This window comes from Meles meles, chromosome 7 (genome assembly GCF_922984935.1).
Source record: "Meles meles chromosome 7, mMelMel3.1 paternal haplotype, whole genome shotgun sequence".
Taxonomy (NCBI): Eukaryota; Metazoa; Chordata; class Mammalia; order Carnivora; family Mustelidae; genus Meles; species Meles meles.
In genome coordinates this window covers 88,287,648-88,315,501 of record NC_060072.1, presented here as the reverse complement: position 1 = coordinate 88,315,501, position 27,854 = coordinate 88,287,648, and the positions used below count along the sequence as shown (strand labels likewise).

The window sequence follows — 27,854 nt, the reverse complement described above, 5'->3', positions numbered from 1 at the left end:
CTCAGTTTGCAGGCATTGCCTTGTCTCCATCCTGTCACTGCCTTGGCTGAAGTGTTCTTGTTCTATCCCTGCAGTTTCTGCAAAGGCCTCTCGACCCCCCACCTTGGGTTTTATCATTTTCCCTACCAACACCAATCTACTTCCTATACCACCGGCATAATTTCCTAGGGTGCAAATTTGAGTATATCATTCCCTCGCTATAAACCTCTCACTGGCTTTCTCTAGCCCTCTGGGTAAAAGTCCAAAATTCCTAGCAAGATACACAAGGCCCTTGGTGATCTGTGCTTGCTTCAAGCCTCCACAGACAACTAGCTTTAACTTTTCTCCCTTCAAACCCTCCATCCTAATAATGAATTGTTAGTTCGCAGAAAATGCAACTCTGCCTTTCTGCTTGTTGCTTTATCTGGCTGTCTCATCCTTCAAAACTCAGTTTAGGGGTGCCTCAGTCAGTTTAAGCGTCTGTCTTCAGCTCAGGTCATGATCTCAGGGTGCTAGAATTGAGCCCCATGTCGGGCTCCCAGCTTAACAGGGAGCCTGCTTCACCCTCTTCCTCTGCCCCTCCCCCACCTCACGCTCTCTCTCAAATAAATAAAATCTTTAAAAACAAAACTCGGTTCTGATGTTACCTCCTCCAGTAAGTATTCCTCATTATTCCCCCTCATCATTGGATTGGGTGCCTGTCCCATGTGCTGCCACTGTCCACCCCTACTCATAACCCTTAATATATTGTACTGTTTTCCTGGATCTCCTTGAAAGCAATGACTTAATTTTCTCTCTCTAGCTTCAGTTCTGTTGCAGCTCCTTGGGCCTAATGTGTAGACATTCAATAAATGTATGGTGAAAAAAGTGTTCTCAGCTCCCTAAATAGGTTGGACAGCAGTAGTTCAAGGACCAGTTTTAGTGTCAGAGAACACGTACAACTTGATGGGCTCCCATCAAGTTTCTTGAAACCAAGACATGAAGAGCAAATGACATCACTTTAGTGAAGGCTGAAATCCAGTCCAATCACAGATTAGGAAAAAAAAAATTATGATCCATAGTTTAAACCTACCACATGCCACATGGGTAGGAGGAAAACTAAACTTTAATTGTTCCTGACAAAGCTTCTTAGTTTTCATCTTGACCCTCTTGTGTTCCTTGATTTGTCTTCCTGTTACAGCATTGATTAACTATAACTTTGGATCTGTGTCCATTTTCCTTAGACTACTCTAGCTATCTTTGGGTCTTACCATCTGAAGTTAAATTTAAAATTCATCAGTTCCCAGGTACCTGGCTGACTCAGTCTGCCTTTGGCTCAGGTCACAATCTCATTGTCCTGCCATCGAGCCCCACACTGGCCTCCCTGCTCAGCGGGAAACCTGCTTCTCCCTCTCCCACTCCCCTTGCCTGTGTTCCCTCTCTCGCTGTCTCTGTCAAATAAATAAATATAAAATCTTAAAATAAAATAACATTTATCAGTTCCAGTTTATCAATCTCTCAATGTGTGAAGCATTAAACACAATCAGGCATCAATATTTATTAACACAAGACAAAGGAAACACATTCAATGAGTTAATAGAACACTGTCCAGCCAGATGTTAAATTTAAAAATGTATATCTAGTCTAATTTCAAATAAATAAAAAAAAACTTTATACATAATTACACAGTACTATAGTCTGAATTTGACACTGGTAAATATCTTGACAGAAAGTAAACAAAACATTATTTAGGACTAAAAAATTATTCTTATATCTTTACACTCTCTTCCTGTGGACAAATAACATGGCCCATCTACATACACCTAGACCAGAAATGTTGTATGAATGATAAAGAAAAGGCCTATTGTGTATTTGGAGTACTGCAGCTTTTTGCTCCAAATACTCTTGCTTTTACATCAAAGCAGACAACAAAAACAACAACACTAAGGCATAGGTCATGTTGGAGTTTGAGGGTGAGGTGATAACTCCTCATTGCTTTAGTCTAAGAGATTGCTGGATATTCAAGGAAAGTAATTTATTTGGCCAAGATATTGAGCACCATGCCTGGGGCAGAGACCTTACAAAAGAAACCTAAGGCCTCAGGCCCTTTGTTGATTCAACAAAAGCATTAAGCAAGCACTGCCCAGGGACTAAAGAAAGGAGATACACTTACATTACCAACAGACAGGCAATGGTCCCTAAACAGCCTGAGGCAGCACAACTTCGTGAGGAAAGGACTTGATGGTGGTGGTGGTCCTCAACCGGGCCCCCTTTCTGAGGCAGCAAGTAAATCAAGGCGGTGGATTCACACGGATGCCTGTTAGCATGCCGGTCATTCCCAGGGTCTCACTGATGCAGGAGATGACATTTGTGCAGCTCTAAGAATCCCTTGGGCATAGGAATTTTCCTGAGGCAGCCCCTTCCTGATCTACCTCAGTTACTTCTGCTGAGAGGCAGAAAGAGGTTCAAAAGCAGTTAGATGAAAGGATTTCTCTTACCTGAAATGGGGGCTTGCTATTAATCTTGTTGTCTTTTTCACAGGCATAGAAGAAAAACCCAGACAGAATGTGTTCCAGAGTTTTGGCTAGGCTGTTTCTATCGGTAATGGCCTTCTGGGTCTGTCCTAAGAGTCCTACTTAATGTGGAAAGAGCAAGAGCACTGTGTCATCAAGAGAAAGTTCTCTTCTAAGTCTGTAACAGACGAGGCATTAAAACTACAGACGACCCCTCAAACACCCACAGGCTAATGACCGGGCTCTCTCCCCCTTCCAGAGGCTCCTTTACCACAGTTACTGTGAAGTTCCCAAAGACACAGCTCAGCTCTCTTTCCTCTGCTAGCATATTCTGGCTTTGGGGAATATGCAGAAGATCCACAGAGCAGCCACAAGGTAGAAAGCAAAAGCTAAAGCTAAATCAGAGGCTGAGGAACTACAAACCCAGATAATCAGACCCTAAGTAACTGGGAGTTGACCATACTCTGAGACTAATGGAATTATCTTATTTGAAAGAATGAGTGCCCATTATTGTAGCTACTAGCCACATGCGGCTACTGAAAACTTGAAATATGGGTAGTCCAAATTGAAATGTGCTTAATACACACTGGATCTCAAAGACTTCATACAAAAAAAAAGAAAGGATCTCAATCACTTTTCATATTCATTCCACATGGAAATTATAGTATTTTTGATATACCGGGTTAAAAAGAAGATATTAAAGTCAATTTCATTGGTTTCTTCTTACTTTTTGAAATGTGGTTACTAGAAAATTTAAAATGACCGATGTGGCTCACATTATATTTCTAGCAGACGCCCTAACTTGTGTAGTAAGAATTTTCAAAGCAACCCATAGGATAAAACTCTGCCTATATTTCTTCCTTAGAACTTGTGGATTATGGAGATAGAACTATTGAATCCTCAGGATCCCTTGCTTTATTTAGTGAGTCATTAAAAACTATTGTAAGAAGATTACTTTCCAAATAAGCAGGCTATTTCTTTCTGCAAACTGAACCGTAGCTAGTCACTGGGATTTCCTGCCCCATTGTAAGTGCTTTTTTTCCTGTACATCTTAGAACCTCTTCCATCATGTGTAAATTAATTTCATCCAAAATGTTAAAAAAGAGATCTGGAACTGGAAAATGTCTTGAGGTTTGCCCTCAACGGAGAAAAAACCGGGAGGAAAAAAGGCTTATGTAAAAGGGAGGCAAGAAAGTGGCTTAGGAGCCACAAGACGGAAGGGCAGCCCCCGAGAGTGATGAAGGGTCTGGCCTTTGCATTATAAACCTTATTTTCAGGGTAATTACAAGTCTTAAAAATTGTTTAAAAACATATTTAGTTTACATGATGTTACAGCGGGGTAAATAATATGTATTATTAAAATAGTCTAAATAAATATTTACACAATAGCGCAGAGTGGGTCAAAGAGAACCATTCTGATTTGACAAGTTAACTCTGTTCACTTGGAGCTTTTTTTTTTTAATTTTTAAAAATATTTCTGTAAGAAAAAAATAATAAAATTCAACTATATTCAAATACATGAAGTATCAGACCAAAGAAAGGAAACCGAGCCAGAGGCCAAACTCAGTCCCACGCTCAGTCCACTTGGCCTGGGCACCACAGTTATTTCAAAAGAGTTTCTTGCATACATCAGACTTCCCCTATTTCAGCATAAGCCTACCTATTTTGGCAACCCAAATCGGTCAGTTTTGAGATCTGTAGTTATGTTGCCTTTATGGTTTCCCATGACTGCTGATCCCACTGCCTTCCCAGCCTGTCATTCTTGTTCCTAAAATCCCTGCCCTCATGAACTGGGAGAACAGAGGACACTTCAGTTTTCTGAAAAGAGAAGCTGTATGTATAAACTGGAGACGCAGTTGACAATGGGCCTGGAAAAAGAGGAAATCCTAAATTCTTACGCAGTCACTCTAAATTTGAAACACAGTTTCAACACTGGGGGCCAGAGTGAGTTATTGTGGTTCCTTAGGATAGGGTGGGATCTAATGAAGCTTAGCCTTTTCATAACAGTTTGATTTTTAAACTGAGATTTCCAGCCTGTAGAGACAGGCTGAATTCCTAAAAGCTTAAGCTGATCTTGGGAATGCAAGCTTTAAGAACAAACATAGGCAGCTTTAGTTTATAAAATACATCAGCCAACAGAGACATAGTACAATGTGCAGCGGAACCTGCAAACAATTTGCACTTTTTAGTTGCCTATTCAATTACACTGCAGTAAGAGAATATTGAAACTCTCCCAAAGTAGGAAGGTTTCTACTTCAGTTGTCGTGACTACACACGCCAGTTCTTCAACTGTTTAGCTGAATTGTGTGTACTCTTATTTACACGTTTAAAACACTGGTCAGAAGATGTTACTCTCAAGAATTATATATATAAAGTAACTCTCATATTCATGGGTTATTTGATTTGCTTACAGGTTGGCAGAAAATAAGCTGAGTAGTTCCACATTAACAAAACCTGCAGAAAGTCCAGCTATGGTAAAATGGCAGAATACAGTACAGAGCGGGGAACTGGAGAACTCCGACTACCCCCTTCATGTGAATTCATTTAACTCCCTTACAAAATTCTAGAACAGCATTAGATAAAAATACAAGTATATACAACAGATGAAAAAAATGCAACATGCATGTAACTGCTTTAGTAACGTGCTGCTCACGCTATGTCAAAGCTCATGACTAATGGACTGTTAACATTTTTTTCATTTGCTACCATATGATTCCCCTTTCCTGTGTGTCCTGTGATTGCAGAATCCCACAGGATGAGATGAAGGATATAATGTAACCATCTCAGCTTATTTCACATCATTGGAAAGCTTGCTCCTAGTCACCGGTCTTTGGTCCTTGTGGTTTTTCAGGATGCACCCCCACCCCCAGGATCCCCACAAGGCTGGTTACATGTTATAAGCCACATAGATGGGGTCCAACTGGTCAGCCAGGAAGCTGTCTCGGAGGTGCATCCTCTGTTTCTCTCCTCTGGAGTTGATGGGGATAACGCCTGGGTCCACCACCACCACGACGCCGACGATGAGGTAATGCTCTTCCAGGACCACGTTCGTCACTAAAGGAACCAGATCGAGGGCTTCCTGTTCAGAGCCGCACAGTTCCACAACCACCACAAGCAAGTTGGTCCACGTGAACACGGCACTGAAATTGCAATTGACAGTCAGTTAACATGTCATCACATTTACCAGGTAACTTTCATAGTATGCGCTCAAGACTTTTCCCAGTTTCCCTGACAACTGCCTTCCCTCTCGGATGCAACCAGAAGGCTAGCAGCCATGTCTGCAATGACCTTGCCCCTGTGATCACAGCTGATGAGCGGAGCCATCCAGAGTCTCGCAGGGGTTTGGCAATGGGGTTCAAAGATGTTAGCTGGCCACGTGAACTAAGCACATGTCAAAGTTTGGGGACGGCCGGCTGTGCAGAGCAGCACAGGTAATGGCTCTTCACGGACAAGAGAAGAATGAAGTGGATGCCCCCCCTATGGCTCTAGAAGGTGAGAAGACCGTCCTGATGGCCTTCCCATCCCTTATTTCTACGTTTCTTGAGATTTATAGAGACTCTTAGGAACCTCTGAGGTAGCCAGGTATTCGTTTCATTAACTCTCTCTTTTGCTTAGGTTTTTTTGAAGAGAGTTTCTGTTATTTGCAACTGAAGAACTTTGACAAGATAGTATTCTTAGGCCCAACAGGAAGGGAGTGGACCTTTCCTCATATGGGCTTAGTGCCCATACAGGTGACTCTCCCATCGTGCCATAAAAGTGACATAAGGTAGAAACTTGCCTTACGTGGAGTGGGACTGCTGGGTTAGAAGGTATGACCTGACCTGTGATATGAAGTGTTAAATAGCTTTAAAAAACATATTCCAATCATTTAAAAAAATGTATACAATATTTGCTTGCATAAAAAGTCAGAGGTCTAAAATTAAAGGGTAACCATGGCACGCTACTTCTCTGTATTGTTCTGATGATTCATGGGCATTGTTCGGGTCTGGGGAGAGACTCTGACCAAAGTGAGTTGAAGATGCTGATAAGGAAGCATCTAGAAGCGTGAGCAAGCATGAAAAGAACTGTGGCTATTTGGCACGGTTTAAAAAAAACAAAAGAAAAAAAACAACAAGGAAGGACCAACTGCTTTAAAAATGTAGAAAAGAAGCCAGGTGGATTCTGTATTGTCAGGAATCCAGAATGAAAGCCACTAGGTAAGAACTATCAAGTTTTAATTTTAAGGAAGTTTTAGTCCATGTGAGGCTGGATGTTCCTTTATCAGGGCTGATGTGGAGGGCGTTCTTACACTGAGAGGGAAGCCGGATGAGGTAATAATGACCTTTCTCATCTGCTTACCATCTGACAGCTTGCAAAAAGGCACATTCCCATTTGCTCCTCCCCATGATTAGGAAATAGCAGAGTAAGTACTTTACATGAGAAAAGCCGCCAAGGGGGGGGGGGGAGACCTGGGCCTTCAAGTTGGGCCTTTTGAACTTAAAGTCATGGTTCTTCCCACCATATTACACTGACTTTCTAGAGACAGATAATCAGATCTCTCCCAAAGGTAAGAATCTATCAGTAGCGAGGACTTGACTCTATGGCGGTTCCACGGAGCCTGTTCTGGTGTCCCCACGGCCTCATCTGCCACAGCGGACGGCCCACCACAACAAGAAACAATCAGTCCATTTACTTTCTTACTCCCCCTGGACTTCTAGACCTGTAGGGGGTATCCGGTACAGACAGCTGACTACTTAGATTGGTTTTAACTGACACAACGGCTGCGGCGGGAAGCCTATTCTGTGCGGGGGCGGTTACCATTCAGCAATGCTCCTGTGGACCCGGGACACGGAGGTCTCAATGTCTATCGGGTGGTATCGTAATCCTCGCAGCTCCAGCGTCTCATCCAGCGCTCCCACTACATATAATGCATCGTGACGCTCTGATGGAAAGAAAAAGAGAAATCTGGTTCATCACACATGATGAGCGCAATGCAATGTTGGCATGAAGAGCACCCTGTCAGACTGCCTGCCACGTCACTTGACCCTGCCACTCACCAGCTGTGTAACCTTGAGCCAATTACTTAAGTGTCTGAGTCCTGCTACCCACTCTGTGAGACAGGGTGAATACTAAATGGCTGCTGTGACCATTCAATGAGATAATTCCCGTGGGGAGTTCATTTGATGCCTGGTACACCGTAAGTGCTTAAAAAAAATTAGCTATGATTATTATTATTATTACTACGATGTCCCAGGAATTGTGTCCAGTGCTGGGAAGATGACAAAACACGAGTCCTGCTCTAAAGACACTTACTGTGTAGTGGGAGAGAAGGACACACGACAGACACTCCACTGTCCACGGCAACATGGTAAGCCCCATGCTGGGAGCATGTATGAGGTGTGTGTGAGGTGACGGGGGACACTCCCATGCCTGGAGCTCAGCTCAGGGGTTCAGAGAAGGAAAAGCGGAAACGGAAACCCGTTTAGGGATAAACGGGAATTAGCCAGATGACAGCTGGGGGAGGGGTGGAGCGGGGAGAGAGGGTTTGAGAGGGAGAAGAAATGAGCATGTGTTGTTATTCCTAGACATCTGTAAGGAATCCAGATATAAGGAGTAGGATTACAGAAAATGGGGACTAGTTCTGGTTATTAACAGGCTTGTAATTCAGCTAGAACATGGCAGAAATCTTTTTTGTTTGTTTAAATTGTATGCACACACCATATACATAAGGCTATATATATACATGGTTTACGTCTATACAGATACTGCATTTTGAAGAAAGACATGATTTTGCTAGGTCTACTAAATAAAATATTTTCAGGAAAGGGTAAATTTCTGAAAAATTGAATAAAGCAAAGTGCTAGAAGCTGCTGGAGAGAGAAGGATGAAGAGGTCTAGCAGATTCCCACCATATAAGAAGAGCTCATAAAGACTAAAATAACAAACATGACAGAAACACAGAAGTTAATCTCACATCATTTCCACTAGTCAGGGAACATTATCATTCCCACTGTTCAGGTAGGAAACTGAGAGGCTCAGTGATTGCTAGTGATTGCTCAAGGTCACAAAGCAAATGGCAGAGGCAGGTTTCAACACCATGGCACCCAGTGAGGGATACCTCTCTCTTCCAGTATGTTATCCTGCCTCCCCATGAAACTTGGAGAAACTATGGCCGCTGGTCACTATGGAACAGATGCTAGGAGCTCAGGAGAAATGATATGGCTCTAATTCAGGCCTTTGAAGCCCGGTGAGTTATCTGTATCTGTTCTTGAAGTGATGATACAGCTAGTGTTGGGTATTTTAACATGGCCATTAATACCATGGGGCAGAAAAGCTGAAGGCAGGCATCAGTGAAGGCATGACAGTCAGTGGAGCAGCGGGTAATGGGGGGCACTGCTCACACCAGAGCCTTGCCAAGCAGTCTCGTATCTAACATGAGATGCCGAAGGGACACAGTGCTTCAGCGACATGGCTCCTCCGCACCAATCCCCTTCTCTCAGGGGTCAGGTTTGTTCCTCTTGAACCCAAAATGGTGTGTGGGTGTAGAAGGGCTACAAGATGACACCCCCATCCCAGGACCTTGTGCAGGAGCTGGGAGTCAGCCAGGAACACAGTGAGCATCAGGCACATCTCCATGCCTGTTGGCTGGGCTCACCCACAGTTCAGAGATGCAGACGTGGTACCCTGGGTGCCCGCCTCCTGGTTACTCCTCATGGGGCAAAGTCTTACTTTAAATGAATACAAATTCATGTATGGGTTCAGGAGTCGCAGAAAGGAGTAATTAAATACACACACACACTCGACAATGCAAAGGCAGGTTGAAGAAGGTGAGCCAGAGCTCCCGGCTGAAAGACAAAAGCAGGCAGAAGGGGAAGCCTTGGCGAGAAAACTACCTCCGGTGGCCGCTGTGAGCTCCGTCCGGCGGACGAAACCAAGGTATCCTGTCCGAGCCCAGAGTGTCTGGGCAGCATCCCCGAAGCTGAGGCGAGTGTTGAAATGATCTGCTTGAAGTGTCTCACTGTCATAGATGGTGTAATAGCCACTGGCTGTGTGGGGACTGTTCACCCAAATCTACAACAAGAAAAGGGCATTGATCACATTTCGGCAGGGACACAGAACTGTATCAATTCAATTCTCTTTGGATGGATGAACATTACTATTTTTGAATTCTCATTGCTACAGTAACAATAATAAACCACAACAATAAAGGCTGCTGACATTTATCATGTGTCCCCCATGTGCTCAATAGAAAGGTAAGTACTTTATGTGCCTTATCCCCATCAGTTCCGACATACATGGCAATGCGGTTCTGTATTATTGTTACTCCTATTTCACAGATGAAAAAAACAAGGAATTAAGTAACTTGTCTAAGAAACTGGGAGACCCACAGCCAAGCCTGTGTAGCTGCAGAGCCCATGCTCTTAACCACGAAGCTACTGCCTCCTGGGCTCAGTCCTCTGCCTCTTTCCGAGCCCTGCAAATGCATCGAGGGGTCACTTCTGTGCTTCTGGGCCAAGGTATAAGCCCTCGGGAAAGCACTACCAGGGTATCTGAATTCGCCCTGCCAACACAGCAATAGCTAACAATAGCAAGGACACTTGTATTTATTGCGAACTCATTAGGTCACAGGCACTGTCCCATGTGCGTTACAGATACAGTATTAGTGTAGTTAGCTGGCGCACCATTTCATCAGGTGAAATTAGGTGGGTGCAGTTATTATTTACGGATGAGAAAACTGAGACCTAGAGAAAGGAAGTAACTTGCTCACTAGTTAGAGGCTGGGAAGTAGCAGAGCGCAGGCCCTCTGACTCCTGCACCTACAACCTTCGACTCCCGGTAAACCATGGGGTGAAACCTCAGTACCCCTCAAATATTTGAGGGAAGAAAAATTAAGTCTTCTTTAAAAAAATCTTGATACAAATTCCAATATGTACACATTTTAGAATAAGAATAGAAAATTTCCATGAATTTAAAAAATTTAGTATTTGCGGCTCCTATCAGTTCCACCCCCTAATAGGTGGAAACAGGTAAGACTGGCCCATTTCCTTTTTCAGTTAAGGGAATGTCGGTGGACAATGCTGGCACTAGTTCTAATCTGTGTCCTGAAATCTTCCCTCCATCCTGGTCTCAATCTCTCTCTTTTTAGTTTTGGGCCTTACAGAGAAAGATTAAACTCTTTTTTTAAAAAAAAACTTTATTTGACAGAGCACAAGCAGGGGAAGCGGCAGGCAGAAGGAAAGGGAGAAACAGACTCCCCTGCTGAGCAGGGAAGCCGACACAGGGCTCGATCCCAGGACCCCGGTGAGCCAAAAGCAGACACTTAATGACTGAGCCACCCAGGCGCCCCAGATTAAAACTCTTTTAAAAGAGGACAATTCACAATGGGGGAAAAGTTAAATCCACAGTTTCACTGACTTCTCGAATGTGAACCCCAAAGTCTTAACTGCCGACTTTTCAGAGTAAAGATAAAAATTATACATACCTCTCCAAGATGAGAGTCTCCAACAGGCCCTTTGGTCTCAGGATTAACAATAACCACTTTCACTCCAGGTAAAATCTGAGCATCAAAGGGAAAAACACAAAGATTCAATCAACGCTAATGACCCCTCGGAAATGCAGTCACCCGCCACCCCTCCTTCAGAGAGGCAAGCGAATGTACAAAGGCAGGAGCTAACTGACACGCTGCTCACTGGACTGTCCTCCGTGGAGACCAGAGGTATAATAAGATTCATCCTCAAAAATAAACCAGGGAGCCAACCAGCCTACCTTCCCTTCAAAGGGATGAGAAACTGCAGCCCAGAACCGTAACAGTAGGAATCTGTAAGTGACTGCCCTTTCTCATTTTCTTACTCTATCCTGTTCACTGCAGTGATGGCAGGAAAACCCCTTAGAGCAGAAAGGACAGCAGGAAGGGATCGCCTGAGTGGCTCCATTCCCATCTGCAGCGACAGCTAAGTGAGAGGAACTTGAAGAGCGAGAGAGGATGGTGGAGGCTTTGCAGGAGAATGAGTCCTGCCCCTGGGATCATGAAAGACATCACATGCTTGCTTGGGATCTCCCTGAGGAGAGAAAAGGAATGTGAAAAATGTGAGGAGAAAAGGAAGAGGTGCTGGCTGTAAGAACGGCTCACGCCTTCTCTGGTTACCCATATTCTGGGTTTCTAGAGTATGAGGTTAGTTGAAAAGCGCTACAGTGATTATCCAGGGTCATACATCTAAGACCTCAAGGAAAGAGAGAAAAGACCATTCGCACTGGTCTGGGTCGGGCACTGGGTGAAAACCTCTGAGGCGCCCAACCATGAGCTGAGGCAGAGGGAGATCTGACGACACGGTAAGATCAACCCAACTCCACTTGAAAGGGTTTAAATGGAAGAGACAAACTAGATTAAGTGCCCCATGGACTTGATCTGCTGCTTGATAGGTTAGACAGGATCCCCTTTTATCTTTATAATTTCCCCCTCTGCTTTCAGAATTACTAGAAGGAATTCTGAGGCATCACTATTACCTCTTCAAAAGAATGGGAAACTCACTAACATGCTGATGTTCTATCACCCTTAGTAAATGTTCAAAACTGCTACAGACTTATGTCGTGTCTCCCCAAACTCGCATGTTGGATGTAATCTACTTAAATCCCCGATGAGACGGTATTAGGAGCTGGGGCCTTCCACCGTGTGAGAATACAGCAATAGGACGGCCATCTGTGAACCAAAAATCCTTCAACAGAATCTGCTGGTGCCATGATCTTGGACTTCCCAGTGCCCAGAACTGTGAGAAGTAAGCTTCCCGGTCTACGGTATTCCGTGATAGCAGCCCAAAGGGACTAGGACAGTAACTGTGTCTCTTCTGGAACATTGTAAAGCCTCCGTCTCACCTAAGAAATCTTATTCCTACAGACACACGCTCTATAGATCCGTAGTTTCTTCCCCGTTTTGAATTCTCTTTCAGCTTTAAACACATCTACGCCTTCCCTGATCTTCAACCACACCTCCCCACTGCCACCCTGTTTTTCTCCTTGTAATATTTATAAAGATAGTATTGCCTCTTTCTAAGTGCTGTTCACCTCTCCACCTTGAACACAATGAACACTGGATTTTGCTGATTTGTCAAATAAGAATAACATATCAGTGGGATTTTTTTGAAAAAAAAAAAAAAATCTGTGAGAATTAAGAAAGTTCAAATTTAGAATTCTTCTTCTCTATGTACCCATACGAATTTGAATGTATTAGATAAGGTGAAACTGCTGAATTATCTCCAGATTTCACTTAAGGCTTCCCTGGATACTAATACATTACATGGCTTCAAGTTTTAAAATGAAACATTTAAAAAAATAAAATAAATAAAAATAAATAAAATGAACCATTTCCCAGGCAGACCAACTTCCAGTGGTTAACACACAAATTACCTTTCCAGACTCTGAGAGGAGCAAACTCTGGGGGGCACCCCGTTCCACAAGACGAACCCTGAAGAAGAAGAATACTTACTATATACGTATAGGTATGTAGATACATTCAAAAAAGTGGCCGCACACCTACTACAGTTGTAAACTGCCCTCTTGAGACCTCTATTTTGTCTCTCTTTCTCATGCTAGAGCAGTTTCTCAGACTTGGGCACTACTGACATTTTGGGTCGGACAATGTTCTTTTATAATTTCTTATGAGGGGCTGTCTATCTTGTGCATTGCAGAATGTTTAACAACATCCTAGGTCTCTATCCCACTAGATGTCAGTAGCAACCCTCTTGTTGTGACAACCAAAACTGCCTATGGACACTGGCCAATGTCCTCTGGAGGGCAAATTCTCCCAGGGCCAAGATGATGAAATTCTCCCCGGGCGCTAGAGAGATGCTCTACCTGTGCCGGCTGGGTCACTGCTATGGGGCACATCAGTGCACACCGCCGAAGTCTCTAGGACCTGGCAAAGGTCCCAGAGCCCTAGGGCCAGATGCTCACCTTGGGACATAGCTAAAATTCCCCTGTAAGCTGATGCAGAGGAGGGCTTTTATTCCTGGCGTTTAGATAAAGTGTTGTTTCAAAAACCCTACTCTGCCTCATTTATCTTGTCTATTCCATCTTTTATTTTTAAACTCCCAGAGGAAACAGTCTATCCATTTTAGTTCACTTTATATCAAATGTCACAAAATATTTTTACATAGGCAGGAACTAAGTATTAGATTTTAATATTAAAGAACAGCATAGCAACTCTGAGAATTAAAGCTTTCTTCTTACAAACATAAATCTTATCACGTATTAATAAAAACAAATTCCTTCCCTCTTCCTATCCCTCCCTGGAAGACACAAACAAAAGGAACAAGGGAGAGTGACAGCTTTCTTGGGGGTCGGAAATTTTTATGCTTAGAAACCCAAATAGGGAGAGAGCATAATAAATCTATTGTACCTGTCATGTCTCAATGATTTCAGATCTACATACACAGTAGTTGGATCAGGCCCTGAGGTTCCCTAAAGAAAGAGAAATGAATGCATTGTTTATTTAAAATTTAAATGAATTACATTTCCATATTTCATATTCTCAAATCAAGAAATAGATAATTTAGCCATATACATGAAAAATTCCCACTCTATTTTGAAAGTTCACCCTCTCTTCAACCAGACGAGGCAGGGTTGCAGTGAACACCCGAAAGAGACTCATGGCCTCATGTTTCTTGCCCTCCGTCCCCTGGGAGAGCAAGCCAGGGGCCTGGTCACAGGGGCTGAACAGCCCTGGAAGGTTGCCAGGCTGAGGAGGGTTCTCATCCCTGGACTCGAGGCAGAGGTGAGACAGGCCAGTATCCATGAGATTTTCAAAACCATCACTGGCCTAAGCGGACAGCAAGGAGCCTGTGATGGGGCTCCAAGGTTAAATCATCATGATGCTACCTGAACGTCCCTTGCCCATGGTCACAGAAGGCCTGAAAGTAGCCATCCATGTATGCCATCTTCTCTTACTCTCTCTTGTCCAGGCCTATATTTACCATATTAAGCCTCCAAGCTCCCTAAAATCAGACTTAGTTCTTGACTGTTATTTACCCACCAACAATAACATGGCAAAGTTGCCATCTGGCTGAAGAAAAGAATACAGGCTTAGTGGTGCTTCCTTTGTTTAAAAAAGAAAAAGGGAGACAGAAAAACAGAAGGTAAGATACTAACAGAATTCAAATAGGACTCAAAAATCTTGATTCATCATCATGTACCGTTCAACTACTAGAGTAAACTTTTAATTTGGGGCTCAACTGCTAGGCATGGCTCCAAACGTATACACCTCGTAATGCCCCTGTGAAAAACAAGTCTATTATCTTCACCCTACAAGGGAGCAAAACGAGGCCCCATGAAAACCAAATGAAGAGCCTGTGGTCCCAGGGCAAGTGGGCGGAACTGGGCTCCTGCCAGGCCGCCTGGCTCTGACACCTCTGCTGTCGAGCACCACACACTCCACTCCCATTCACTACCCAGCAAGACTTCATGAGAGTCACCTGTAAACATATCGCGACATTGACTCTCGATCCGAAAGTGGTGCTGACAGCCCGAGGGGACAGCCCGATGTCTTTGAAGAGCTTGGAGAAGGACTGCTGGAGGGCAATGCGGGGTCGTTCCTCGGCCACCACCACACACGTCCGTATGCAGGAGAGGTTGATTCCTCTGGTCTGTAAGACACCAATGGCCCAGGAGCTGAAGTTAGCAGGAACATAGAAAGAACTGAATAGTAGGGCCAGAGTTCTATCTCTTGGGTCATGAAGAGCCAAGGAACTGTGTATTTTCATCTCAGACACCGAGGGAAAAGACTAAAGTTTTCAGAAATGCTAAGGCATTCCACTAAAATCACTAATCACTGGTAAGCCTGCTCATTCTCTATTTCTTTCCTCTTTTATCTAAAATCTTAGATTCTTCAGCCACCTATTTTTATACCTCCCCATTTCTGTACTTTAAATGTCTTCCTATTTCAAAATGGAGAGAAAGAACTGAGAGAAAAAGGTATCTAGCACTCCAGAGATCAAATCTTATCTCTTTTCTTCTTAGGGTCATAATTCTCTTAGGGTCATAATTCTCTGTTTTTATTTATTTCTTTATTCTTATTTAAATTCAATTAACATACAGTATATTATTAATTTCAGTGGTCATAATTCTTAGGGTCATAATTCTCTATTTTTATTTATTCATTTATTCTTATTTAAATTCAATTAACATACAGTGTATTATTAGTTTCAGCGGTAGAGGTCAGTGATTCACTAGTCTTAGATACTATCTAGTGCTCATTACATCATGTGCCCTCCTTACTGTCCCTCACCCAGTTACCTCATCCCTCTACCCCCTTCCCCTCCAGCAACCCTGTTTGTTTCCTATGATTAAGAGTCTCCTATGGTTTATCTCCCTCTCTGATTTCATCTTGTTTTATTTTTCCCTCCTTTCCTCTATGCTCCCGTTTTATTTCTTAAATTCCACAGAATTCTTTATTAAAGAAAATCAGTGTCTTCTCTCTCCTACGGCAGTCAGACATGATGTCACGGTTCTCTTTCATCTTTCCATGAAGTCTTTTTCATTCAGCCTCCCAACTAGTTTCACCTTCCTCTCCACAAAGTAAGACTCGGACTAAATTCCGAAAGAGCACAGTAAATTAGAGAGCGGAGGAAATAAAATTTCTGAGGTTTACAAAATGTTGACTGGCTAGAAAGAAACAGGCAGACACGCCTGTCCAGCCCTAGTCTGGTATCAGCACGTGTGGCCCGTTTCTTTCAAACCTCCCGGGACCAGCTACTTGTGTAGCTGCTTCTTACCTTGAGCACCTCCACTTGGTTTCCGAGCCCTTTGGTGCAGAGCTCCATTACTGAATAGGAGCAGAAAGTGTCCCTTATTTTGTACTGGTTGACAGTGGAAAGCCAGAGGAAAAGGTTGTTTTCTAACTCCATAGGAGGAATTAATATGGACTGGTGACCTGAATAGACACTGCAATGAAGAAAGGCGAGAGCTGACATTATCAATTCATTCTAGACATCCTGATTGTTTTAGAACACCATCCACTCAACCACTATGTGCTGCACGTGAAGGGTAGGGTAAGGTTATATGAGATACGAAGCTCTAAGCATCAACCCTGTTCCCGTCTAACTCACAAGACGCAATAACTAAAATAAAGTAGACTGTGGTAGATACTGTAACTGAGGTGTGACGATCATAAAATCAAGATCATAAAAGAAGGAGCAAGTCACTCAAATTAGGAAAGCTGGAGGCGGGGGGAGAGCAGTGTTTCACTGAGTAGGTATCACTTGAGCCGGGACTTAAAGAATGAGCAGGAGTTTGACAGTGGCTAGAGGAAATGGGGGTAGTGGTGAGAGCATTCCAGGCAGAGGAACAGCATATGCAAAGGAAAAGAAATGTGTCTAAGTTGTCAGAGGTAGCATCCTCATATGAAATCCTATAGCACAGGATGCATGGAGGGGAGTGGTGAGACGTGAGGCCAGAAGGATTGGGGCCAAACTGTAAAAGAGAGAAACTATCGTCTGAAGGAGTTTGGGCTTTACCAGCAGGCAGTCGCTGCGGCTTTAAGGTGGGGTGAGCCCAGCACCATGGAGAGGGACTGCAGACACAGACACTGGTGAGGGAGAGACAGGACAGGTGAGAGATGATGATGGCATGGATCCCGACAGTGCAGCCAGGATAAAAAGAAAGGAATGACAGTAGAGTCCCATCCTGTATATAGTTCACAGCCCATGAATCCTCAACTTCTTAAACCAAGGATAGATCAGAATGATGAGGAGCCCAAGAACCCTGTATTTAAAGAATACTGGAATTGTGGTCACCAAGTCTGGAGATCTAAGTTATTAGTAAGTCTGGGGAAGGTCCATTATTTTGCCTTTTTAAAGACCCCGAGGTGATTCTTATGTGCAGACAGGTTTAGGAACAACTGAGCCGCAAAAGACATGACACTCAATTGGCTGTGAGACATACACAGAGAGAAGCTGAAGCTAATGCTCAAGTTCCTAGTTTGGGCCCCTAAGGTGAATGGTCCCAACAAAGATGAGGACACACAAGGAGAATGCTGAGTTGTAGGTGTCTCTGAAGCATTCATGGGGACGTCTACTAGGGAGGTGAAAATGCAGGGCTGAGAGAAGGTTCCCTGGGAAGAGTGGGGATCTGCCATTCCAGTAGACACAATCTGGACAGGACAGGCATGCTACTTTCCAGCCACATGCTGTCATCCAATCTCATTATACTCCTTCCTGCCAAACCTAGGGGGTACGTTCTGGCTGTCAAAGCCTGACATATTTCACCCAACTATCATCCTTCTACTTGGCTCTGCTTCTACAATAAGGATTACAGGATGGAGCACAGAGAAATAAGACCACTCACTTTATGCACGAGGCATAAAACTAACAGACAAGGAAAAAAGGGAATATAAACAAAACTAAATGAACTTCAGAGGTATATCAGGCGCCCACATTTAGGAAACATCAGCATTTTATTGAAACATTAACAAATTAAGGAAGCAAAGGTAAGGGTGAGATGGTTATAGCCCCAAAGACATCCCCACTCATTCTGTTTCTTTGCTTTTCCATTCCTACCTGCAGAGACACCAGAGTGCAAAGCCAAGTCCACAGTAAGGGTCAAGGCAGATGGCGATCTGCCGAGAAGAATACAACTCACACTGGAGCTTGATGGCTCTACAAAGAGCATTGACTGCAGAGTGGGACATCTGGAAAGTAGGGAACATGGAACAGGATGGAACTGGCATCCCCACAGGCAGAAAAAGCTCTAATGATAGTTTTGAAAAGTTTCAATTTCCCCCAGACTCCTCAAAATGATGACTATTTTTCATTGTTTCAAAAAGCCTATCTAAGTCTGGAGTGCCTGGGTGCTTAGTGAGTTAAGCATCCGACTTTTGGTTTCAGCTCGGGTCATGATCTCAGGGTCGTGAGATCGAGCCCCATGTCAGCTCCAGCCTCAGTGGGGTGTCCTGCTTGAGATTCTGTCTCTCCCTCTACCCATCCCCACCCTCTAAAATAAATAAATAGACCTTAAAAAACAAAAAAAAGCCTACCTAAGTCTAACATAAGGTAACATACTTTTGTTCATTAATTAATACGGAGTTCTATGAAATATGAATCTCTGGTTTCTTACTGGCTTTAACTGTGACTCAATTATTATCTAGTAGCTTCTAGGCCAGGTTCAGAACACTTCATAACACACATTCCTTGGGATAACTTATTCCGGAAGAGCCATTACTTTTATTTAAATATAGCAGGGACCTCTGATCCCCCGCCTACTGGTCTCTGGTACAAGCAGCTGGCGTCCACATCTCAAGTCCCTGGGGCAGTGGTCAGCTCTATTTTTTGCAGACCTGGCATTTTACCAGCATCCAGAGACAGTCAATATCTCCAGCCCACTCTACCTTCACTCCCGTCAGCATGCCCGTTGTGGAGACACTAAAATCAAGATACGCCAACATCTCAGGAGTGGGCGGTTTATACAGCTGAGGTAACCTTTTCCTGGGTAAATCATCTGCAATGAAAAGAAAAAACCTGATGTCAAACAGACAAACCGGAACACAAAAATCACGGCTCTTCAACTGGTTTTCTACGGCTTTGCCATGGACAAATGGAGCTCCTGGGATTTGCGAAGCTTAGGCTACGTAATATACTACTACGTAATGTCACTCTGGGAAGTGGTTGGGGTTGAGGACACCGGTGGGTAATATAAACAAAGCAAATCTACATCAGGCAAATGTATTTTCTAGAAGGTTGGTGAGAGGTAATGTAACATAGCAATAGAAGACATGAACTAAGGAAGCAGATGGCTGGTGTTCAACTCCTGCTCAGCCATTTACCATCAAAGTGCCTTTGGAGTTATTATACCTCTTTGTGTCATCTATAAAATGGGAATAATACCTACCCTCACAGGATTGTTAGAGAGTTAATTCACGTAAAGCACTTTTCAAACAACTCAAAAAGCTTGAAAAAGCCTTAGTTGTTATCATGCTGGTTCCAAGTTAAGGTTCGTTATTTACAGTTTAGTAAATGCAGTATTAGTCGTGGACAGCTTTAAAAGTTGTTTTTCTTCAAGATAATATGTTAGATTTTTAAGATGGAAAACCTAGAATTAGGGATTATTTTCCTTTGCTCGTTTACATACCTCTCCTTTCCTCCCATATTTGCTTTGTAAGTGAAGTATGTCAAAACCAAGGATGTCGGGGTACCTGGCTGGTTCAGTGGGTTAAGCCTCTGCCTTCAGCTCAGGTCATGATCCCAGGGTCCTGGGATCGAGTCCCATATCAGGCTCCCTGCTCAGCAGGGAGCTGAGTAGGAGCTGGTGCCTACTTTGTGGTTTTTAAAGTACCTTGCTATTATGCTGTACTTGATATTCTCAAAAAGTATCTGAATCAGGAAAGGATGGGTAACATTTAAGGGAAGGGTAATCTCAGAGAAGATTATATAAAAAATAAGTACTTGAGCTTGAACTAGAACCAGGTCTTCTGACTCTTAGTCCAGTGCTGCTTTAACTAGATCATATCTGGAAGTCAAGGATCAGAGTGGGTCAAGATTTTACATGGCCTTATGTGTACATGGTTATACTCTGCATAAAAACCTAACCATTGTTTGAAGATGTCAGGAGTAAGAGCAAGACATTTTTTGGTTTCAAGAGCTTTTAGCAGCCTGTGATCTGCATCTTTGGATCTGGTTGTTGCAGTACCCAGTCCTTCGGTAACACAAGTGAATGGACAGGAAGTTCTGCCTCTGTCTCAGCAGATGGAATGTGCTGCAACCTAAGAGTTGTATAAACATCTTTGGCATGAGAATCTAGAGAGCTTGGGGCGTGAATGTTCCTGCTCCTTCAAGAGCTCTGGAGAAATCTCCCTTTTACCTGTGTCAATGATGGTCGGCCAGGTTTTCACATCCACAGCTGCTGCCGCCTCTCGGGACCTCAGCAACCTCATTAGGGTCTGTGTGGTGAGAACACAGGCTGCTTTGCTGACCTAGAAAACGAATGGACAGAAATAAGCACCAGGACGCTTAGTCCCCATGTGGCCCCACAGGCTCTGGCTGCTGCTAAAAGCAACTCATACTGGACTAAAAGCACACCATACTGGCAGGACAGTATTCACTGTTTAAAGAACACACAATAGGGGCGCCTGGGTGGCTCAGTGGTTTAGGCTGCTGCCTTCGGCTCGGGTCATGATCTCAGGGTCCTGGGATAGAGTCCCACGTCCGGCTCTCTGCTCTGAGGGGAGCCTGCTTCCCTCTCACTCTCTTTGCCTGCCTCTCTGCCCACTTGTGATCTCTCTCTGTCAAATAAATAAATAAATAATCTTAAAAAAAAAATAAAGAACACACAATAGTACAATGAATGTCGGTGTGTCCCCTCCATTTGTCCTTCTGGGACTGTGTAACACTGACTTATCTCAGAAGGATGGACCTGTTCACAACACAAGTTATTGTTTTTAACAGTGTGGATGCCCACATCCCTTGATTTCATGAAGACCATGATAAAGTAAAAATGTGGATTTTTTTATTGCTCAGGGAATGGGAGGAGTCACAGGATCACTGATGTAGGAGTTCGTGTTTGCTACAGCCTAGTCAATGGAGAAATTTACTAGACCCAGAACATATCCTGAATTTGAGGGATGCAGGGCTGTCAAGGAAACTAAGCTCTCCCTCCCACCTACACATGGAAACACAAAGCAATCAACTTCCCCTTAAACCATCAAAGAAGGAAACTCCCCTCCCTGCTGCTCTGGCCTACTTTGCAGACTGTAAAGAGGGCATTTTGCTGAACTGAACTTTGTGATAAAATCATCTATGGTGAACATGGCTTTTATACCCCAGGCTCTAGATGCTGACAGAATAGCAGTCCTTAGAGAAACAATGTTACACAAGTTAGAATTCTGCCTCTTTGCTGTAACATGAATTAGGATACAATGTAATACAGATTTGTGTTACTTCCTTCAATTCTCATATCCTCTAGAAACTTCCATTACTTCCAGGGCAAGATCTGGATACCTTTTAGTGCTATACCAAGTGAATTTATAAAACTAACCCAAATAAAAATGACTAACACTGGGGAGAATTCAGTTTGGCATATAAAATTACCTTGGCTACTGTGCAGAAAAAATGAGAACATTTTTTAAGAAGGGAGATAAAACAACACACAAAAAGTTTTATAGAGAATTACTAATGTCAGCCTCACCTCCTTAGTGTTCATGATAAAAATACAATTCTGTACCTCACCAATAATCACTTTTCCACATTCCTTCACTGAAAAATGCTAGTCATTTTAGTCAGGTAAGTGAAAAGAAGGTGGCTTTCAGGAGACAGATTTCACTTCTGACTCAACAAAACCGGAAATTTAGTAAGGATCTGGAGTTGTCTGACTCTGGGTTTTATGAGATGAGGACAAGGCAAGATATACTCGGTACTTACATCAACAATCATGCGGACAGTGGGCAAGGTGGCCGTAAGGTTCTGAGCATGAGGAGGTCGGACAGTGACAGGGATGCACCCCGCATACAGGCAACCATAGAACGCGGCTATTAACTCAATGCCTGCAAAACAGAGTCACTTAGCTGACCACTATCACTGAGAAACTACATGGCAGATCTTCTAAAGCCAACTTATTAAATCATGTGCCAGACAGTTTATTGAGATCATAATTTAACACAGATAATAGTCCAAGTTTTTTAAATCAAGAAGGGCTTGAACGTAAAGAAGGAAGCATATAAAACAACTTAAAAAATAAAGAGAAGCCAAGAATAAATAACAAGAAAGGAAGTTAGAAGTAAAGAAAACTCTTGAAAGACACCCAGAGAAGGCATTCTTGAAATCATTACTTGATACTTAGTAGAAATAACTGCAGAAATAACTTAGTAGAAATAACTTAGTAGAAATAAATACTTAGGAGAAATTAGGTCTTGTAACTTAGGAAATAAAAGAATGGGGAAAGGTGGGATGAGGAACACCTGAGGTTTAAAAAAAATATTTAGAAGCCTGCTGTGTGACAAGCTATTAGACTACTGACATGTCCCTTCACCTGTAGGTACAAGTTTTAGGGAGGCAAAGCGCGACTCAATTTGATGAAGACTCTCCCCTGTCAGGACACGGAGAGCAGCCTTCTCCGGGAGTGCTCTGGTCCACCACCAGGTCATTCACCGGTGGATGGCAGACACTCTCACAGGAACACCACAGGAGGGATTCTTTTACCAGATGACCTTTTAAGGAATCTTAGTATCAGTGTAAATAAAACAGAACAAAATGAACTAAGGGGGATAAGAGATCAGAGAAAGCCAGAGGTATGCGTGGGTAGTGTAACAGAATAAAGAAATGAACAACTCAACTATTTCACTTAACATTTTGAATATTTACACCAAACTGTCATCAAAGAATTCTGAGTCCCTCTTACTGTGAAGAGAACATTTTTAAATTAAATGAGAACACGGAAGATAAAACCAGCAATAATGAAGACTACACATCAATCAGAATATAAAAAACGCAAAGTCAAAAGAGCTCACATACAATATTCTTTAGCAACTGGGTGAAATGGTCCTATTTCTGAACACTCCTAGAAACAAAGCATCTCTTTTGAGGGTTTCCAAAAAGTCAGAAAGTCTTATTCATTTGATATTTACCATAGTGCCAGGAACTATGCTAGACAGGGGAATACAAGAGTAAATACAACAGACACAGTCCCAGCAGAGCCATGGCACTGCTCAACTCCAGGGAGTGAAGCTTAGTTCCCACCTTAGCCTGGGTGCCTGGGATTCCCAGAGCTGGGAGCTGCATAGCCTACATAGGCAAAGATGGTGGCTCTCACTTCCTGTCCTCTCATACTCTGTAATCTGGTAATGGAGCTTGAGCCTAGTTTACCAACACAATACCTACCAGGTGGATAGAGCAACACCACGTTGTCTCCTGCATTTAGGTGCCCCTTATCACCAAGAACTGACGCAATCCTCTCTGCTCGCTTATGAAGCTGAAGGCAGCTGGCTGTGCACACAGTAGTTCCCTTTAAAGAGAAGAAAGTGTAGAAGGGTCAAAATTCAGGAAATAAAACAGTGACAAGTACAAGCCAATTCCACGTTATACCAGAAAAGCTGGTGCCTTGGTAGATTCTCTGTAGCAAGTTATCAATTCCAGAAAAAATTCCCCTAGTATTGAAAGACGTGTGGTAGTCCTTTTCTTTTTCAATGCCTGAAGGTATTTAGGGAACAGCAACATTAACTTAAATCAAACAATGTATCTATAGTCTTTCCTGTTTAAGACAGCTTCAAAAATACATTCGAATTTTTTATTTAAACAAGGAAGTAAGAGTGGAAGGAAAATAAAGGAAATAAAGGTAGAATGAGGGCGGGAGTGAGGTCGGGACAGTCACCGCAGGCCGGGACAGTCACCGCAGGCCGTGTGGCCATGGGCATTGTGTGCATTTTCTGTGCGTCACACGAATTTGGCTCTGAGTATTCCAACAGCAAAGATGTAAACAAAACAGTAACACCGAATCAGAGTCCGCTAGCTGATAATAAAGATTAGCAGATCAGAAGACAGCCAACTCTTCCTGATCCTGAGAAGAATTTCTCCTGGAGGTCTTCATCAATTCCTGAGTGTCAATCCAAGTTTCACTGAGCTGGGCTTTTTGGAACCCTTTTGTGTGTAAGATAAACCACACAAATAGGAAAAGCACATAAAATACGAATGTATTACATAACAGAAAAATCACAAAGCAAGCATCAGCATAAGAACCAGCATGGCATGAAAAACACCACCGCCAGCAGCACAATAGCACCCTTAGGGGTCCCCCCACCCTGGTCTACTCTCGTCCTTTCTTTTCTTCCGTAGGTAACCGCTATTTTGAATTTTTAATCTTCATCACTGATTTCCTTCTCTTCATAATGTTACCGCCCGTGAAAGGTTTGATTTTATAGAAATGTAACCGTATGGTATAAATTTCTGTGTTTTGCTTCTTTCTCTCAACGTTCACAGTCACCTCTGCTGCAGTGCCCGGGTAGTTCTCATATTTGTTGCTGCGTAGTACTTAACTGCTTAAACACACAACAATTTATTCATCCATTCTGCTGCTGATGGACAATAGCATTCTTGTACATGTACCCTCATGCATAAACACATGAGTTTTGGTGGAGGGCAGACCTAGAGATGGAATTGAGGGGTCACCGATATGCCTATCTCCAACTTCACGAAATAAAACTGAATTATTCTCTATTGTGCTAATACCACCTTATCTTAATTATTGCAACTCTATAACTCAAAAAGTCTCACAAGAAAAACAAGTTTTACTGAGCTATTTTAAAAATAACTTTTAAGTTTCATTAATATAAAATAGTACATGTTCGGGGCGCCTGGGTGGCTCAGTGGGTTAAAGCCTCTGCCTTCGGCTCAGGTCATGATCCCAGAGTCCTGGGATCGAGCCCCACATTGGGCTCTCTGCTCAGTGGGGAGCCTGCTTCCTCCTCTCTCTCTGCCTGCCTCTCTGACTACTTGTAATCTCTGTCTATCAAATAAAAAAATAAACTCTTTTAAAAAATAAATAAAAAACAAAATAGTGTTCATGTTCAATATGGGAAATAGAGACAAGTTAAATATAATTGAGATGTAACCACTATCAATATTTTGCTGTGTATTTTCCTGGCTTTTAAAAAATGAGTATATATTATATATAAATTCACATGCGAAATTACCGTATTTTACTATCTGCCTGAAGCTGTGTATTGCATTGGTAAAGAATGTGGGCTCAGAAGCCAGCTTTGGGTTCAAATGAAAGAGCTGATTTCCTAGTCCTACCACTTACTAGTTCTCAGGCAAGTAATTTTATATCTCTGGGCCTCAGTTTCCTCAATCTTAAAATGAACTATGAAATATACAGCACTCAGAACAGGGTCTAGTAGGTACTCAATTATTGTTACTGTTTTTTAAAGGTTTATTTATTTATCTCAGAAAGAGAGAGCAAGTGAACGAGCACAAGTGGGAGGAGTAGGGGAGAGAGAGAGAGAATCTCAAGTAGACTCTGCAGCGAGCATGGAGGCCAGCGCAGGGCTTGATCTCATGACCCTGAAATCATGATCTGAGCCAAAATCAAGAGTCAGACGCTTAACCAACTGAGCCACACAACTGCTCCTAGGTAGTAGATTATTTTACTGAAGTCTGACACACTATTTTTTACCACTTACACATTATGAATATTTTCTGCATACTCAAATATTCTATAATACTCTTTTGAATAGCTGTATAGTATTTCATGTTATAACTTTATATGCCATGATTTACTTAGTCAATTGTCTATTGTTGGACAATAAGGTTATAACACTAAAGCAGATATCCCTTTGGCTAAAGTCAGGGTTAATCCGTAAGGCCATTTCTTATATCTTACAATATTCCTCTTTTTGGTCCATGGTATGGCAGTAAACGAAATCTTAAAAAACAAATAATTTTTTGGGGGGTGCCTGAATGGCACAGTTAAGTGTCCAACTCTGGGTTGCAGCTCAGGTTATGATCCCAGGGTCATGATGAGCCCCACATTGGGCTCCACACTGGGTGTGGTACCTACTTAAGATTCTCTCTCTCCCTCTTCCTCTGCTCCCCCATCCCCTGCATTCTTTCTCTCTCTCTCAAATAAATAAATAAATCTTTAATATTTTTCCCCCCCTGGGCATGAGGGAACAATATGATATGGTCACTAAGCTTTCTGACCGTCTAGACTAATCCAAGGTAAAATACTAGAATATACAGAAGAATAAATGGACTAAATGTCTTTGAGTCAACACATATATTATTTCTCTAACCAAGAAGCAAATTTAAACGTATGCCTTCTAACAAATACCTGGGGTACAGGTTTCACAGGGCTATAGCTTTAACTATAGCCCAGCCTGGAAGTGGAGTAGGGAAGTAAGCTGGACTGACAACTTCTTGCTGAAATGGAAGGACCCTAATGAATCCACGGGCTTGGAGAGAAACCCACTTCATTTAGAGGTAGAACAAGGAAGTCAAAAAGCTTTCTATTGGATAATAATGGTTCTTTAGATTTTTAATGACTTTTCACTAAAATGCGCAGCATACTACCCTCATGAAGTTCTATTACTACATTACTCTCAAAGGTGGGGGCTCCTGGGTGGCTCAGTGGGTTAGAGCCTCTGCCTTCAGCTCAGGTCATGATCTCAGGGTCCGGGGATCGAGCCCCACATCAGGCTCTCTGCTCAGCAGGAAGCCTGCTTCCTCCCGCCCTCTACCTGCCTCTCTGCCTACTTGTGATCTCTGTCTGTCAAATAAAATCTTAAAAAAAACCAACTCTCAAAGCTGTGTTTGAATAAAATACATCAGAATCTGGGGGCAGTGGGCAGAAGGGGACAGGGTGGGTGGCCCAGGAAATTTCAATAGGCCCTACAGTCCTCTCCCTGATGGCGGGAAATACTGTTACACACCATCGTCACAATACTTTTAGCCTCTGATTCAGCCATTAAAACAAATCCCAGCATACGCCCACAAAACGCCTAACTTAAAAAAATATATTCTGATAGAACCATCCATTAGGAAGTACCACTTAATAAGGTTTGAATAATTTTCAATTTGTTTTTATGGGTTAGCAATAAATCATCTAAATATACGGTAAAAATAACTTTGTTTCAAAAAATATTTATCTATTGGCACCTGGGTGGCTCAGTCCATTAGGCGTCTCGCCTTCGTTTCCGGTCATGACCTCAGGGTCCTGGGATCCAGTCCCGGACTCCCTGTTCAGCGGGGAGTCTGCTTCGCCCTCCTTCTCTCCTTCTGCCACTCCCCCTGCTTATGTTCTCTCGTGCTCTCTCTCTCTCAAATAAATAGTAAATAAAATGTTAAAAAAATAAGTATTTATCTAAGGTCATTTTCTTCCTGGTGGAAGTCCAAGAATTAAAGTCAAGCTGGGTAAAAAATGACATGCATGCCATAATGCGTCCTACACATGTGCAGGTCTATGGAATTGCACCCTTGGCCCCACTGTTCCTATCAGATTGAATAAAGGCAACTGGACTGTAACTCGAAGAGAGCTAGCATTAAATAACACTCCAGGAGGTCTCCTTTCAACCTTGAAGTGATTACACAATCTATCCTAATCTGTCAAAACACAGAGAAAGCAGTAACTGCCCTCAGAGTTGACAACAGATATCTTCTGATGAAAGGGACTGAGAGTACCTAAGATTCTCCCATAATGTTCATCTGATTAGACATATACAATTGGATTTTCAGTACCTTGGCATTTAACAGCATGAAGAGTACATGGTCAGGAGTTGCCTGGGCTCGCCACTGTAAAATCTCTGCCAGAAACTGGTGCTAAAGTCATAAAGCAGAAAAAAGAATCAGGGTCAATAACTTCGGAAAAGTTAGATAATGCGTCTCCTATCTACTTCCAGAAGTAGAAGTTCTGTCCTTGACTTGCTTATAAAAATCAACA

General features: G+C 42.8%; 1 protein-coding gene across 3 annotated transcripts in view; it reads right to left on the bottom strand.

Annotated features, from left to right (window-relative positions):
* Positions 1-1,484: 1,484 nt before the first annotated feature.
* The window catches only part of DIP2B (disco interacting protein 2 homolog B), a 228,134-nt gene continuing 201,764 nt past the window's right edge, over positions 1,485-27,854 (bottom strand). For all 3 annotated transcript variants that reach the window (XM_046011907.1, XM_046011908.1, XM_046011909.1), the window contains 14 exons: positions 27,653-27,733; positions 23,303-23,426; positions 21,848-21,969; positions 20,292-20,403; positions 18,823-18,932; positions 17,996-18,126; positions 16,214-16,382; positions 14,915-15,085; positions 13,843-13,904; positions 12,852-12,909; positions 10,933-11,007; positions 9,344-9,521; positions 7,269-7,392; positions 1,485-5,611 (listed from right to left, as the gene is read on the bottom strand). In XM_046011907.1, the coding sequence (XP_045867863.1) occupies positions 5,359-5,611; positions 7,269-7,392; positions 9,344-9,521; positions 10,933-11,007; positions 12,852-12,909; positions 13,843-13,904; positions 14,915-15,085; positions 16,214-16,382; positions 17,996-18,126; positions 18,823-18,932; positions 20,292-20,403; positions 21,848-21,969; positions 23,303-23,426; positions 27,653-27,733 (1,770 nt within the window). In that variant the 3' untranslated portion in view covers positions 1,485-5,358. The remainder of the gene's footprint in view (positions 5,612-7,268; positions 7,393-9,343; positions 9,522-10,932; positions 11,008-12,851; positions 12,910-13,842; positions 13,905-14,914; positions 15,086-16,213; positions 16,383-17,995; positions 18,127-18,822; positions 18,933-20,291; positions 20,404-21,847; positions 21,970-23,302; positions 23,427-27,652; positions 27,734-27,854) is intronic.